The sequence below is a fragment of the Bombina bombina genome, chromosome 2, assembly GCF_027579735.1.
Source record: "Bombina bombina isolate aBomBom1 chromosome 2, aBomBom1.pri, whole genome shotgun sequence".
NCBI lineage: Eukaryota > Metazoa > Chordata > Amphibia > Anura > Bombinatoridae > Bombina > Bombina bombina.
The window spans coordinates 831,546,547-831,563,503 of NC_069500.1; the positions used below are offsets into that span (position 1 = coordinate 831,546,547).

General features: G+C 39.0%; 1 protein-coding gene across 1 annotated transcript in view; it reads right to left on the reverse strand.

Moving 5' to 3' along the window:
• The window catches only part of MATK (megakaryocyte-associated tyrosine kinase), a 138,164-nt gene that overhangs the window by 31,523 nt on the left and 89,684 nt on the right, over positions 1–16,957 (reverse strand). Inside the window, exons 5-6 of the mRNA XM_053700730.1 lie at positions 15,747–15,843; positions 13,984–14,050 (exon numbers count right to left, since the gene is read on the reverse strand). Coding sequence (XP_053556705.1) covers positions 13,984–14,050; positions 15,747–15,843 — 164 coding nt within the window. The remainder of the gene's footprint in view (positions 1–13,983; positions 14,051–15,746; positions 15,844–16,957) is intronic.

Here is a 16,957-nt window from a genome sequence, read left to right on the forward strand (position 1 = left end):
CTGCTAGAGTGGAGTACAGACCCCCAGTCACCCCAGCAGCTGCCAGTTACCAAACCCCGGCGCACTGCTATACCACACGGCCTACAGCCACGAACTACCCTCAGAGAACCCGGTTCAATTCGCGGGGCTACTCACAACCGATTCGGTGCTTTGGATGTAAGCAACTAGGGCACAAAAGACCAGAGTGTCCCCTAAATGCAGCGAACCAAGCACAGTCCTGGAGAAGACCTGCCGGCGGAATCACACGTAACCCTCAGCCTGCGGCCCGCTACGTAGAGGCGCAAGAATGCTGGGGCATCCTACATGAGGCAGACCTTGTGCAAGCTGCCCACCGGAATAACCGGCGACTGGTTAAAGTGAATGGGAAGGAGGTCAGTGGTCTACGGGATACTGGTGCTACCATGACCTTGCTTCAAAAGAACTTGGTGTCTGAGAAACAGCACACTGGAGACACTGTGGCTGTGAGGGTAGCAGGGGGAGATGTGTTCCGCCTACCTGTTGCCAGGGTACATTTGGATTGGGCGCTAGACCTGTGAATGTGGGGGTCAAGAAGGACTTACCTGCTGATGTTCTTCTTGGAAATGACTTGGCCCCCCTTGTTTCTGCCTATGCTCCCATGGGTCCCGCTGATGTTAACCCTGTGCCTACCCGTGCTCAGATCCGTGCAGCAGAGACTGACCTCCCTGCTGCTAAGCCCCAGAACCCTGAGCTCAGTAAATCTCTATCCGCTATTGATACGTGGAAGTCCCGTTACAATGCGCTGATGAAGGAGAAGGAGCGCATAGGAAAAAGCACGTTTAGAACAGGAATCTCTGCTAGACAAGCTGCACCGACAGACTGCAGAAAACACCAGCTTGAGAGTGGAACATGAAACCTTAAAGACAAACTTAGTGACACTTGAGGAGAAGCTGACGCTGGCTCATAGAGAGGTGCAGCAACTCAAGGGCACCCTATGTCAGTATGAAGGGATTGTGGATACCTATAAAGAGCAGGTACAGAAAACTCGTAAAGAAGCTGATGGGATTTTGAAGGACTGTTTAGCCCTAGTCTGGGCACTGAGGAAGTTGAACCCTTGTTTGTATGGACAGGAATTCTCTCTCATAACGGGAATACAGATGGATTGTACTGGCAAACTGACATGCCTACCACCTCCTAGTCCGGTCATCCCCAGGTTGACCCGCCAAAGGGTCAAGCCGGGTCTGCCGGAGTGTTCCACAAGGGGGGAGCTATGTGACGGACCCTTCGGTCAGGACTGAAAGCGTTAACTTTATTTTCTAAATACAAGTTGCTGGCTCCAGCCATAATTTAGTTAGTGATAAGAATTCCATTGTTTAATCACCTCCAGAGTCAGACTGTTGGTGATAAGGACTCCATTGTGTCTTATGTTTAACTTGATATCTGCCTAAGTAAAGTAATGTATTCTATTGTATCATGTAAAAGGGCATGTTCCCTCCATGTAATGTACAACAGTCTTTCAACCCCCCCCCCCCCATTTGGGGTCAAACCTGTATAAATACTAGGCATCTAGCCTTTAATAAATGTCATTCTGTTGTAAACCTGATGTGAAGCCTGGTCTCATGTTTGAGGGGAAAAACTGGCTGGGTTGTGAGTTGCTGATTCCCTATGCAGGACATTGTTCATCTGGTGTTAACCCTTGGTATCCTGTTGGTACCGTAAGACCCAGAACATATGGGAACCACTGGCCATATTGTCTGGGACCTGATATTACCACTGATGAACAAAGGGTACCACTTGTATTTAGATCATTTCTATACAAGTGTCCTTTTGTTCAAGCTACTGTATTGTTTTGATACAGTAGCTTGCTGTACAATTAGAAAGAACCGCGCAGGTTTCCCAGGACAACTGGCTACAAAGGGGGGAGACCTCAACTCTGTGCCAAGAGGAGCTGTTGGTAGTTAAGTACAAAGATATATACCTTCTTACCACCATCCACAATGAGAGGACTGTGGAAGTCTCTGTACGTGGCAGAGCTGAGAGCACAAGGAAGCCAGTTTGCATCAAGGCTTATAACCGGAATATGGGTGAGGTTGATCTGGCAGATCAGCTGTTGCAGCCCTACCTAATTATGCGGAAGACAAGGGCCTGGTACAAAAAGATTAAAATTTACTTAATGTAGAATGCAACCCACACGCTTTTTTGTTGTTCAAAAAAGCAAACCCCGGAATGAATTTTTTTTTTTACAGTTTCAGCTCCAGATAATTTCGGGGATTTTGTACCAAGATGCACCTGCTCCCCGGGAGGTGATGGGAGAGAGAAGAGTTAGGGCTTTTAAAATCCCCCCTACTGCGGTGAAGCAGAATCCTAAACAAAAAAATAATGCAGAGTCTGTACCAAGAGGGGGCAGAGAAAGGACACCACCTTTTACTGTCCTGATTGCCCTGAACAGCCTGGACTCTGCATTGGGGACTGCTTCAAGTGGTATCACACACTGGTCCCAATTTTTTTTACATTTGCCGTTGTGCTTTTTTGGTGGGGGTTTTGGTTACGTTTACTGTTACTGATTTTATTTTGTTTGTTTTTTTACTTTTGCTGTGCCAGATTTTTACATTTCACTTTTCTTTTTCTTATAAGTTCTACAATTGGTGCTGTATTTTACCAGAACCCCTGTCAAACCTATGCATGGGTGTACTCAGGGGGTCTTGCAGAAAACAACCTGGAGTGTTTTCTTGCAATAATTTACAACAAGCTCTCCTAAATCATAGTCAAAAAGCAATATGTGTAAAAACTAAAATTGAAAAATTACACCCATACACTTTCTCCAATGTTTTTGGCTAAAACGGTTGCATCAAAGCACTCCATATACAATACCTTGGGGTGTCAACATTTCAAATATATACACTTTCATGGCAATAAATAAAACTGGGATATGTGATAAGCCCCAAACTAAAGATAGGCCTAGCAGAAGAAATACTCTCACTTTCAACTCAAATTACAAGTCATACAATTGTAACTAAACCTTCCCAAAATCCTGGCAAACCTATGCATGAGTGTACTCAGGAGGTCTTTCAGAAAACAACCTGGAGTGTTTACTTGCAATAACTTACAACAGGTTCTCCTAAATCACAGTAAAAAATCAACGTGTGTGTAAAAATAAAAAAATTACCACCACACACTTTCTCCAAATTTTTGGGCTAAAACAGTTGCATCAAAGGCATCAAAACACTCCATATACAATACATACATGGGGATATACACTAATTAACAACAGGCTTGGCAATGCCCATTAGGGGTGTGTCCTGATTCACTATTGGATCAAGTTCTGTTTAAATGGATTGTCAGTTAGAAGGATTACTATGCCTGATGAAACAACCCATGCTAGGTTGAGAAACGCGTTACATGATTTTAAATTTTGCTTGCTATTGTTTTAAACTTATTAACATTTGTTTTAATAAACTGAACTTGTTTTATGCAAGCTTTGGTTCATTACCTTCTATAGCAGTTTTACACACTGCTTCTGACTATCCATCAGCACATATTGTGACAAAGATCCCCCTGCACTATCTACTCTGCACCTGGAGAGGTTTAGCTGGTACACCTGAAGATACCAGCCAGCTCCTACTAGTACATATGTGTACTTGGGCCAATTGTGAGTACCCATTTGGCTTTATTTCTTTGATTTTACATTTATGGATATATTGATGCACACATGAGGCACCCCTCTTGTTCTTTATTATAATTTATGTGACACATAGCTTAATTAATTATTTAAATTCCCCAGAAACAGAGTTTATAATAAGAACCTCTACCATGAATTTGCTTAATGTCAATAAACATGGCAAGGCTTGAATCAAAATAATCAGATGGCTGAAATTAGGTAATATAAAAATCACAAATTAGAGCCAAAGTAAAAATGAAAGAAGCCCAAAAAATAATAAGGGCTAAATATAAAGCAATACACATATCTTGTAATAAAAAACAGGTGTGTGCAAGTGTGTTAAAGTGTGCGCAAGAGGCACCAGGCTACTCCAACCCTAAAGTCCCTCAAATTAGGGAAAAAAGATAAGTGAAAGAACGAAAATGAGGAGAAGCGCTAAAAAAGCTAAAGGTGCTAAACAGTTTAAAAATAATTGCTATACAGACAAAATAGAAATAAATAGGATCAGTTTACTTGTTATAATTTAAAACAAACAATCACATTGATATATGTCCTAAAAAAGGAAAAAGAAAAAAAAACATAGATCATTTAAGAATCGGACGTCTCCGATGTATAAAAAACACAATAAAAACTGTTGTTGCCAATATACACCTTATCTCAGTATTATGAGGGAGAAGTCAGCATCAAAACTAAAGTCCTCAGATGATTCAAAGGAGAACCAGAGCCGGGTTAGTGTAGACCCGTTTTACCTTTAGGTGTACCGTCCGTGTATCAAGAGGCACCTCCGTGAGGCGTGTACGTGTCCCGTGACGTCACAAATCGGGAGGCGTCGTCTCTGTATGGGCAATCCTATTGGTCAGGATAGCTTGAAGGTGAACTATAGCGGCCGCTATAATAAAGATGGTGAACTCCGCTCTTAGTGCAGGATCGCACGCAGGGTCACAAAATAACCAGATTTCCTCTGTAGATCTAATAGTAAAAGGACCATTAGTGTGTGACTTAAGACCGGCTTCAATTTAAGCGCCTGGCCCTTCACAGTGTAGTCCTTGTTTTGTCCGTGGGTAGCTGAAGAATCCTTCACTCCAAAAAAGAGAAATACAGTCCTTTTAGGCAAGATGTGAAGTGTAAGGCAGCTGTAACTATCATCAACGCGTTTCTCCCTCTTACAGGGCTTTCTCAAGATGAATTAGCTCCAGTTACAGCCTCCTTTTAAACAGTGTGGACTCAAATCCATTGGTCAGGTGAGATTAATTTAGGTGACAGGTGTGTTTACTAGAATTGGTCTATTGGCAACAGTACTGGCAACTAAGAAAAAATATATACATCTAAATACAATAAAAAACCAAGCCACTTATATCTAGTTAAATATGAGAATGTACACAGAGATGCTAACAATTGGGGCATTTGGACGTAATTTGCAGTTAAAAAGAGTAAAGAAAATAAAAATAAAGGTTTAACTTAGGTTCAAAAAACGTTTTCACAAAGCAAAATTACTTGTATTGAAAGGAGGATTGTAAAAGAGGGACAAAAAACATCCTCACTAGAGTGGTCATAAAGTGTGACTATGTGCTAAAAGTCATTATAGACTAGTGTGTTTATAGTAAAATAAAAATAAGAAAAAAAAAAAAAAAATTTAGAGAAAAATATTATTATTTGCACCCCAAACTAAGGTGAGCATTTATATATATATATATATATATATATATATATATATATATATAAGACTGCATTTATCTGCCGTTATGAGAATTTATGTAGGTGCTTGCAGTAACACAGTTAAGCTAATCGGGTTTTAAAAATAGTGAACAATATTACACTATGAATAAGTAGAGAAAATAGAAATTGAAAATTATATACCCCCTAAAACTAAAAATATAGTTACCAAAAAAATTTTTTAAGGTTAATTAGAAACTATTAGAAATAGAATAGTGCAAAGTCGTACTAAACCAAAATTAATCTAAAACGAAAGGTGAGATGTCGAGTTCAGAGTTCAGACCAGCTGGATGTAAAGTGTTGTATTTGTATATGTACTCTGCTTCTTTTATACATAGTAATTTATCTATGTTCCCTCCTCTCCAGTGGCACTTAATGTGTTGTATTCCCCAGAAAGATAAATCCTTTGTCTGCCCTTTATGTACTTCTTTAAAATGTTTGTAGAGTCTAGTATCTTCTCTTTCTTTCTCTATACACAACAGGTGCTCCCTGATCCTATCCTTTAACATCCTTTTTGTTTCTCCAAAGTATATCAAATTGCAAGAACATTGGAGTACATAAATGACCCCTTTTGTCGTGCATCTTATAAGTTCTTTTATTTGAAATACATCACCTTTAGGTGGAATTTTTAAAGAATTTTTCTTACAGCTATGCTGGCATGCCTTGCATGTATAACAGGGGAAAAAACCTGCCACTTTTTTTCCTGCAATATCTAGTTGTGTGTTTAGACTAATTTTTTCTTGAAAAGTACTAGGAACTAATATTTGTTTTAAATTTCTTGATTTTCTAAACACTAATCTTGGTCTATCAGTCAAATTTTTCCCTATGATGGGGTCTGCTTGTAGGATGTGCCAGTGTTTATTAAGAATTTTTCTTACAGTACCATGATCATTACTGTAATCAGTGATAAATGGTGTATCAATAGTGTCTTTTTCGTTAAGATTGTCTTTTTCTTTATAGGTGAGTAGTGTTTTCCTATTAGATGATCTAGCTCTACTAGTAGCACTTTGGACTAGCTCCTCATCATAGCCCCTATCCTTAAATTTCTCCATTAGTGTCCCTATTTGCTCCTCAAAGTCCATTAGTCTAGAGCAGTTCTTACGTATCCTTCAAGCTTGACCTACAGGGATATTTTCCTTCCACCGTTGAAGGTGACAACTATCTGAATGTATAAAGCTGTTAGAATCTACATCCTTAAAGTGTGTTCTTGTCTCAATGGAGTCATTTATCACCATGATCTCTAGGTCAAGGAAAGTAACTTTTTCTTGACTATAATTAGATGTAAATTTTAGGCCTTTATCATTGATATTCATGTCCGTGAGCATGTTATTCAACTCCATTTCGGAGCCCCTCCAAATCATCAGCATATCGTCTATATATCTGCCATAGAGCACGAGGCCTGCACCAAAGCCACTCTCCATGAAGAAATTTTCTTCCCAGTGGCCTACAAACAGATTGGCATAACTTGGTGCAAACCTCGTGCCCATGGCGGTCCCCTCAACCTGGAGATAGAAGTTTTTATCAAACGAAAAATAATTATTGTGTAATATGAAAGATATACTCTTTAACAAAAAGGAGTTTTGTTCTGATTTAATGTCTGGGTCTGCATCCAGATATTTTTTTTACAGCTGATAAACCTTGTTGGTGATCAATCACCGTATACAATGAGGTGATGTCACAGGTTACTAGAAACCAGTCTTTCTCCCATTTGATTGTATCGAGTATGTTTAAAACCTGAGTTGAATCTCTTAAATAAGAGTTTAATTGCCTTACATACTTCTGCAAGAATACATCCACATACTGTGAGAGATTAGATGAAAGAGATCCCACTCCGGAGATAATTGGCCTTCCAGGGGGGTTCCTAAGATCCTTATGGATCTTTGGAAGGAAATAGAACACCGGGACCCTAGGGAATTTCGGGTCCAGGAAATCTACCTCCTTATTATTCAGAATTCCTAAAATCTTTCCTTCCATAATAATCTTTTTAAGATTGGCTGCGAATTTGTTAGTAGGATTCAGTTCTAATTTTTTATATGTTTTTTTATCATTGAGTAGTCTTAGGGCTTCAGATTTATAATATTTCGTGTCCATGACTACAATCCCACCGCCCTTGTCGGCGGGCTTTATAGTCACGTCACCATTCTTCTTTAAACCTTCCAAAATTAAAAGATCTTGTTTGCTCATATTTGATCTCGTGTATTGTGAAGGTTTACTCTTTTTGAGATCCCTAAGTACCAATAACTCAAATGTTTCCAAGTTACTCCCTTTGCAAAAGGTGGGATTAAATGTAGATTTATTTTTCAAATCTGTATGAATAAATTTTTCTTGTCTCACCTCAGTTTCTTTAGTCCTATCTAATGGGTCTTTTAAGAAATAGCGCTTAAGCGTTAAATTTCTTATGAATTTTTTAACATGTACATGTGTGTTAAACTTATTCATTTTAGAGCTGGGTGCAAATGAGAGTCCATGACTCTTGTTTCATCCTCTTTTAACTGGATACTACTAATATTAAAAATATCCCTGTAGGTCAAGCTTTAAGGATACGTAAGAACTGCTCTAGACTAATGGACTTTGAGGAGCAAATAGGGACACTAATGGAGAAATTTAAGGATAGGGGCTATGATGAGGAGCTAGTCCAAAGTGCTACTAGTAGAGCTAGATCATCTAATAGGAAAACACTACTCACCTATAAAGAAAAGACAATCTTAACGAAAAAGACACTATTGATACACCATTTATCACTGATTACAGTAATGATCATGGTACTGTAAGAAAAATTCTTAATAAACACTGGCACATCCTACAAGCAGACCCCATCATAGGGAAAAATTTGACTGATAGACCAAGATTAGTGTTTAGAAAATCAAGAAATTTAAAACAAATATTAGTCCCTAGTACTTTTCAAGAAAAAATTAGTCTAAACACACAACTAGATATTGCAGGAAAAAAAGTGGCAGGTTTTTTCCCCTGTTATACATGCAAGGCATGCCAGCATAGCTGTAAGAAAAATTCTTTAAAAATTCCACCTAAAGGTGATGTATTTCAAATAAAAGAACTTATAAGATGCACAACAAAAGGGGTCATTTATGTACTCCAATGTTCTTGCAATTTGATATACTTTGGAGAAACAAAAAGGATGTTAAAGGATAGGATCAGGGAGCACCTGTTGTGTATAGAGAAAGAAAGAGAAGATACTAGACTCTACAAACATTTTAAAGAAGTACATAAAGGGCAGACAAAGGATTTATCTTTCTGGGGAATACAACACATTAAGTGCCACTGGAGAGGAGGGAACATAGATAAATTACTATGTATAAAAGAAGCAGAGTACATATGGACACGAAATATTATAAATCTGAAGCCCTAAGACTACTCAATGATAAAAAAACATATAAAAAATTAGAACTGAATCCTACTAACAAATTCGCAGCCAATCTTAAAAAGATTATTATGGAAGGAAAGATTTTAGGAATTCTGAATAATAAGGAGGTAGATTTCCTGGACCCGAAATTCCCTAGGGTCCCGGTGTTCTATTTCCTTCCAAAGATCCATAAGGATCTTAGGAACCCCCCCTGGAAGGCCAATTATCTCCGGAGTGGGATCTCTTTCATCTAATCTCTCACAGTATGTGGATGTATTCTTGCAGAAGTATGTAAGGCAATTAAACTCTTATTTAAGAGATTCAACTCAGGTTTTAAACATACTCGATACAATCAAATGGGAGAAAGACTGGTTTCTAGTAACCTGTGACATCACCTCATTGTATACGGTGATTGATCACCAACAAGGTTTATCAGCTGTAAAAAAAAAAAAAATATCTGGATGCAGACCCAGACATTAAATCAGAACAAAACTCCTTTTTGTTAAAGAGTATATCTTTCATATTACACAATAATTATTTTTCGTTTGATAAAAACTTGTATCTCCAGGTTGAGGGGACCGCCATGGGCACGAGGTTTGCACCAAGTTATGCCAATCTGTTTGTAGGCCACTGGGAAGAAAATTTCTTCATGGAGAGTGGCTTTGGTGCAGGCCTCGTGCTCTATGGCAGATATATAGACGATATGCTGATGATTTGGAGGGGCTCCGAAATGGAGTTGAATAACATGCTCACGGACATGAATATCAATGATAAAGGCCTAAAATTTACATCTAATTATAGTCAAGAAAAAGTTACTTTCCTTGACCTAGAGATCATGGTGATAAATGACTCCATTGAGACAAGAACACACTTTAAGGATGTAGATTCTAACAGCTTTATACATTCAGATAGTTGTCACCTTCAACGGTGGAAGGAAAATATCCCTGTAGGTCAAGCTTTAAGGATACGTAAGAACTGCTCTAGACTAATGGACTTTGAGGAGCAAATAGGGACACTAATGGAGAAATTTAAGGATAGGGGCTATGATGAGGAGCTAGTCCAAAGTGCTACTAGAAGAGCTAGATCATCTAATAGGAAAACACTACTCACCTATAAAGAAAAAGACAATCTTAACGAAAAAGACACTATTGATACACCATTTATCACTGATTACAGTAATGATCATGGTACTGTAAGAAAAATTCTTAATAAACACTGGCACATCCTACAAGCAGACCCCATCATAGGGAAAAATTTGACTGATAGACCAAGATTAGTGTTTAGAAAATCAAGAAATTTAAAACAAATATTAGTCCCTAGTACTTTTCAAGAAAAAATTAGTCTAAACACACAACTAGATATTGCAGGAAAAAAGTGGCAGGTTTTTTCCCCTGTTATACATGCAAGCCATGCCAGCATAGCTGTAAGAAAAATTCTTTAAAAATTCCACCTAAAGGTGATGTATTTCAAATAAAAGAACTTATAAGATGCACGACAAAAGGGGTCATTTATGTACTCCAATGTTCTTGCAATTTGATATACTTTGGAGAAACAAAAAGGATGTTAAAGGATAGGATCAGGGAGCACCTGTTGTGTATAGAGAAAGAAAGAGAAGATACTAGACTCTACAAACATTTTAAAGAAGTACATAAAGGGCAGACAAAGGATTTATCTTTCTGGGGAATACAACACATTAAGTGCCACTGGAGAGGAGGGAACATAGATAAATTACTATGTATAAAAGAAGCAGAGTACATATACAAATACAACACTTTACATCCAGCTGGTCTGAACTCTGAACTCGACATCTCACCTTTCGTTTTAGATTAATTTTAGTTTAGTACGACTTTGCACTATTCTATTTCTAATAGTTTCTAATTAACCTTAAAAAAATTTTTTTGGTAACTATATTTTTAGTTTTAGGGGGTATATAATTTTCAATTTCTATTTTCTCTACTTATTCATAGTGTAATATTGTTCACTATTTTTAAAACCCGATTAGCTTAACTGTGTTACTGCAAGCACCTACATAAATTCTCATAACGGCAGATAAATGCAGTCTTATATATATATATATATAAATTCTCACCTTAGTTTGGGGTGCAAATAATAATATTTTTCACTAAATTTTTTTTTTTTCTTATTTTTATTTTACTATAAACACACTAGTCTATAATGACTTTTAGCACATAGTCACACTTTATGACCACTCTAGTGAGGATGTTTTTTGTCCCTCTTTTACAATCCTCCTTTCAATACAAGTAATTTTGCTTTGTGAAAACGTTTTTTGAACCTAAGTTAAACCTTTATTTTTATTTTCTTTACTCTTTTTAACTGCAAATTACGTCCAAATGCCCCAATTGTTAGCATCTCTGTGTACATTCTCATATTTAACTAGATATAAGTGGCTTGGTTTTTTATTGTATTTAGATGTATATATTTTTTCTTAGTTGCCAGTACTGTTGCCAATAGACCAATTCTAGTAAACACACCTGTCACCTAAATTAATCTCACCTGACCAATGGATTTGAGTCCACACTGTTTAAAAGGAGGCTGTAACTGGAGCTAATTCATCTTGAGAAAGCCCTGTAAGAGGGAGAAACGCGTTGATGATAGTTACAGCTGCCTTACACTTCACATCTTGCCTAAAAGGACTGTATTTCTCTTTTTTGGAGTGAAGGATTCTTCAGCTACCCACGGACAAAACGAGGACTACACTGTGAAGGGCCAGGCGCTTAAATTGAAGCCGGTCTTAAGTCACACACTAATGGTCCTTTTACTATTAGATCTACAGAGGAAATCTGGTTATTTTGTGACCCTGCGTGCGATCCTGCACTAAGAGCGGAGTTCACCATCTTTATTATAGCGGGCCGCTATAGTTCACCTTCAAGCTATCCTGACCAATAGGATTGCCCATACAGAGACGACGCCTCCCGATTTGTGACGTCACGGGACACGTACACGCCTCACGGAGGTGCCTCTTGATACACGGACGGTACACCTAAAGGTAAAACGGGTCTACACTAACCCGGCTCTGGTTCTCCTTTGAATCATCTGAGGACTTTAGTTTTGATGCTGACTTCTCCCTCATAATACGGAGATAAGGTGTATATTGGCAACAACAGTTTTTATTGTGTTTTTTATACATCGGAGACGTCCGATTCTTAAATGATCTATGTTTTTTTTCTTTTTCCTTTTTTAGGACATATATCAATGTGATTGTTTGTTTTACATTATAACAAGTAAACTGATCCTATTTATTTCTATTTTGTCTGTATAGCAATTATTTTTAAACTGTTTAGCACCTTTAGCTTTTTTAGCGCTTCTCCTCATTTTCGTTCTTTCACTTATCTTGTAATAAAGTCTGAGTTTCCAATGGCAGTTACAAACTGAGCTGTATTCCTCATAAACAACATCTTCATGGGGAGAAGGGAGACTCTAAAGTAGAATAAAACTCCCAGTGTAACAAACACACACATGCAAACGGGGTTACACACACGCACTCGGAGCAGTTCAGGGGTTACACACACACACTCGGAGCAGTTCAGGGGTTACACACGCGCACTCGGAGCAGTTCAGGGGTTACACACACGCACTCGGAGCAGTTCAGGGGTTACACACGCGCACTCGGAGCAGTTCAGGGGTTACACACACGCACTCGGAGCAGTTAAGGGGTTACACACACGCACTCGGAGCAGTTCAGGGGTTACACACACGCACTCGGAGCAGTTCAGGGGTTACACACACACACTCTGAGCAGTTCAGGGGTTACACACACACACTCTGAGCAGTTCAGGGGTTACACACACGCACTCGGAGCAGTTCAGGGGTTACACACACACACTCGGAGCAGTTCAGGGGTTACACACACGCACTCGGAGCAGTTCAGGGGTTACACACACGCACTCGGAGCAGTTCAGGGGTTACACACACGCACTCGGAGCAGTTCAGGGGTTACACACACGCACTCGGAGCAGTTCAGGGGTTAAACACACGCACTCGGAGCAGTTCAGTGGTTACACACACGCACTCGGAGCAGTTCAGGGGTTACACACAACGCACTCGGAGCAGTTCAGGGGTTACACACACGCACTCAGAGCAGTTCAGGAGGTTACACACACGCACTCGGAGCAGTTCAGGGTTACCACACACGCAACTCGGAGCAGTTCAGGGGCTACACACACGCACTCGGAGCAGTTCAGGGGTTACACACATGCACTCGGAGCAGTTCAGGGGTTACAACACACGCACTCGGAGCAGCCCTCAGACAAAACCTCCGCGAGTGACACACCCTAACATTGCGGAACATGGCGGACCCCACACAGTTACTCCAGATGGAGAAACTTACCACCGCACACAAAACCATGCGGCATGAGCCAAAGAAACATGGGGTGCATAAATGCAGATAAAGAAATTAAACAAGCAAAATGCCCTGGGTTCCGTCGATTACTGCTAAAAAGGAACATCCTCAGAATCATTGCTTGGGAGAGTTTCCAGCACTGTGCACCCTGTGGCTGGACAGAACTAGGAAGAGGAAGGGGTGGTGCTTGAGGGTATTTTTATGGCAGCGCACTCTATCAATGCTGCTAGCAGCTCATAACAGTTTGAATTTAGCAGCTAACAGCAGCTCAAAAGTGCGCTGCCTCAGAAACACATAGGGTGGGTGGAGCACTTGCTATTGGCTGTATCACCCGCCTGTCAATTAATAAATAAAAAAGATTTTGCTTAAAGGCAGCCGTGCATGAGTAAACAAGGGGATTAAAATATAATCTTTTAACACAAAATACTATTTTTGTTTTAAACAATATAACCATATATTAAAAATATGTGTTTTACAGTTTACCATCACTTTAATGTATTTAAAGGGACACTGAGCCCAATTTTTTTTCTTTCTTGATTCAGATAGAGCATGAATTTTTAAGCAACTTTCTAATTTACTCCTATTATCAATTTTCTTTGTTCTCCTTGCTATCTTTATTTTAAAAGCAAGAATGTAAATCTTAGCAGCCAGCCCATTTTAGGTTCAGCACCATGGATAGCGCTTACTTATTGGAGACTTACATTTACCCACCAATAAGCAAGCATAACCCAGGTTCTCAACCAAAAATGGGCCGACTCCTATGCATCACATTCCTGCTTTTTAAATAAAGATAGCAAGAGAATGAAGAAAAATTAATAATAGGAGTAAATTAGAAAGTTGCTTAAAATTTGCATGCTCTATCTGATCATGAAAGAAAAGGTTTGGGTTTAGTGTCCCTTTAAATACTCTTACCTTGTTTTGCGGTTGTCTTACCCTCCAAACTCGCCCTCTCCAATTTTGTTTCCAAGAGTCAAGTGCTGAAAATTGAGAAGCCATCCACCTGTGAAGACAGACAATACGTTACAAGGATACCTAAAAAGGGTAACGAGTCACTGGATGAGAAAAGGGTCTTGTTTAAAGGTTAATGAACAATGGATAGAAAGATGTAGGGACACAATCATAAGAACAGGAGAACCTAGGGCAGTGAAAAAGTTGACAGAATGCATTCAAATGGCATTCAAATGGTTGCACACGTAACTGGTTGTTTACTTCTGCTGCCTCTTGTTTGCATAGCTTTCCTATAGTTAGTACTGCAGTATTAAATTTTTCAGTATAGGTGTCTGTTGCAACAGGCAAACACAGCTATTTTGAATAATAAAATAAAGGTAAATAAGCAAACTGTAAAAAATTTAACACACTCCAACAGGTAAAAAAAAATGATTGGAAACACATTAAGGGCTAGATTAAAAATGGACTAAAAATGGATAATAGCTCTCAAGTTAAATATATATATATTTTTTATGCCTCTGGCAAAAGTTTAGCGCCTGCTAATATGTGTATGTCAGATAACCGTGGGTGCGCTAGATCCCTCACATAATAACTTCTGGGTGAGTGCTGGAAAATTCATGTTGGCTATCGCGGGAGCACTAAAAGGAATGTCCGCCAAACTTCCGCTAAATTAGTCGATTTCTATACTTAGTATTTAATTGAAATTTAAGTATAAAACACGTCAGACATGTATACGCATACACACTTTATCTGAGCATATAAGGTGTTTCGTTCCGGAACAATGTCTATAACAAACAATAATAAAACCCCTACCTACACTATTTAACCCTAACCGCAACAAGCCCATTGCAATAAACCCCCATCGCAATTACCCCCTACACTACTTTAACCTAAACAGCCACAACCCCCATCACAATAAACCCCCTACATTATTAACCCCTAAACTGCCACAGCCCCCATGGCAATAAACCCCCTACACTACTTAACCCCCTAAACACCCACAAACCCCAATCATAATAAACCCCCTACACAATACATCCCTATGCTATTAACCCCTGAACCGCCCCAACACCCCCTTCCCAATAACCCCCCCTACACTACTAACCCCTCAACTGCTACAACCCTCCTTCGCAATAAACCCCCTACGCTATGAACCCCTAAACTTCTACAATCCCACATCATAATAAATACCTAAACTACTTAACCCCTACACCACCACAACCCCATCATTACCCCCTATACTATTAACCCCTGAACCGCCCCAAACCCCCTTCACAATAACCCCCCCTACACTACTAACCCCGTCAACTGCTACAACCCTCCTTCGCAATAAACCCCCTACGCTATGAACCCCTAAACTTCCACAATCCCACATCATAATAAATACCTAAACTACTTAACCCCTACACCACCACAACCCCATCACAATTATCCCCTATAATATTAACCCCTGAACTGCCACAACCCCCATCGCAACATATCCCTACACTAATGTATCACACCATTTCATAAAGAAATAGGTTATGCCCCTTAGTGATGCACACAGCTAACAGTGTAACATGTGCCTTCAGATCATTCTATCATGGAAAAACTGTTTAAGATTATTTCGCCTCATTAGAGAGCCTGAGAACTTTGGCCCACAGACAGCATAAATTAGCAGGTTAAATGGACAGATTTGTGAGACTAAAGTAAAAGAGCGTATGGACGGTCATTAATAATAATGAAGGTCTCCTAAGTTTTCAGTAGACTCACCTTTGCCAGCTCCTGTTCTGCTGATTTTGCTCCTTGTTTGGTTTTTGGTTTTATGAGTTTTGTTGATAGAACACCCTGCTGAGTGGTGTAATACTGAAAAACATGTAACCCAATAAACATCCAATACAAAACACAATCTAAAACAATAACTAGATTTTTTTATTGTTCATATGCAATGTGCCCATTTTAATATGCCACCCAGAGGCGCAACTACAGGGGCCTCCCGTGCTACTGGGCACATCCTTTTAGGGGGCGCGGAGGCGCAAGTAGAATAAGATTTCAGAGCAGCTTGTTTATGGGCTGCAGCTTTTCTAATCACAAGGTTGCTAAACTTATGGTGACTGATAACCTGAACAATTGAAAAAAGAAAGCTGTGCACAGAAAGCAAGCAATTTGCTGTGGTAAGTTTTTTCATAGTGTTGTAGTGTTTGTTAGTGATGTTTGCTAGGCTTTGCATTAACTCTATCTTGTGTATGTGTGTCTGCATGTATAATATATATATACAGTGTGTATATATATATATATATATATATATATATATATATATATATATATATATACTGTATATATATATATATATATATCCCGGAAGTGGACTGCAGTCTCAAACTGGAGTTGGTAAACATCCAAAGCCACTAGCAAAACTCACAGCCATGGCTTCCTACCAACCTTGCAATCAGTGACTCAGGCAGTTAACACCAGCTCGGGTATAAAGCTCAATAATAGAAATTAGATACAAACATCAGACACACAGAATAGTCAGCACTCTCTTGCAAGCACATAGGCTAAAAGAGTGGTTCCTTGGCTTATCACTATTGGGGGAAAGAGAAAAATAAATAGATTTGTTAATAAGATGGGAAGTTATAGTAAGATTACTGTAATTTTTTTAGGGAAGGAGAAAAAATAAAATAGTCTTGATCAAAATAATATTATTTGTAATATTAAAAAAGACAAACCATGCTTTCATTATAAAGCACATATTAACTAAGTTAGATTTCCATTCTTTATTTACCACATGATATCTAGGAGGTCATGCTTCCCATCATTTGAAACAAATGGCACATTTCTTTCAATTTAGTAGTCTCAAGAGTATTTTTGTTTGGCCGAGAAATAGAAACAGTTTTCAGCACCCTCCCATTTTGCTAGTCTTCAACTGGTAATGATTTAAGAGATGGATATTTTCATATCAACCATGTGACCCAGTCAG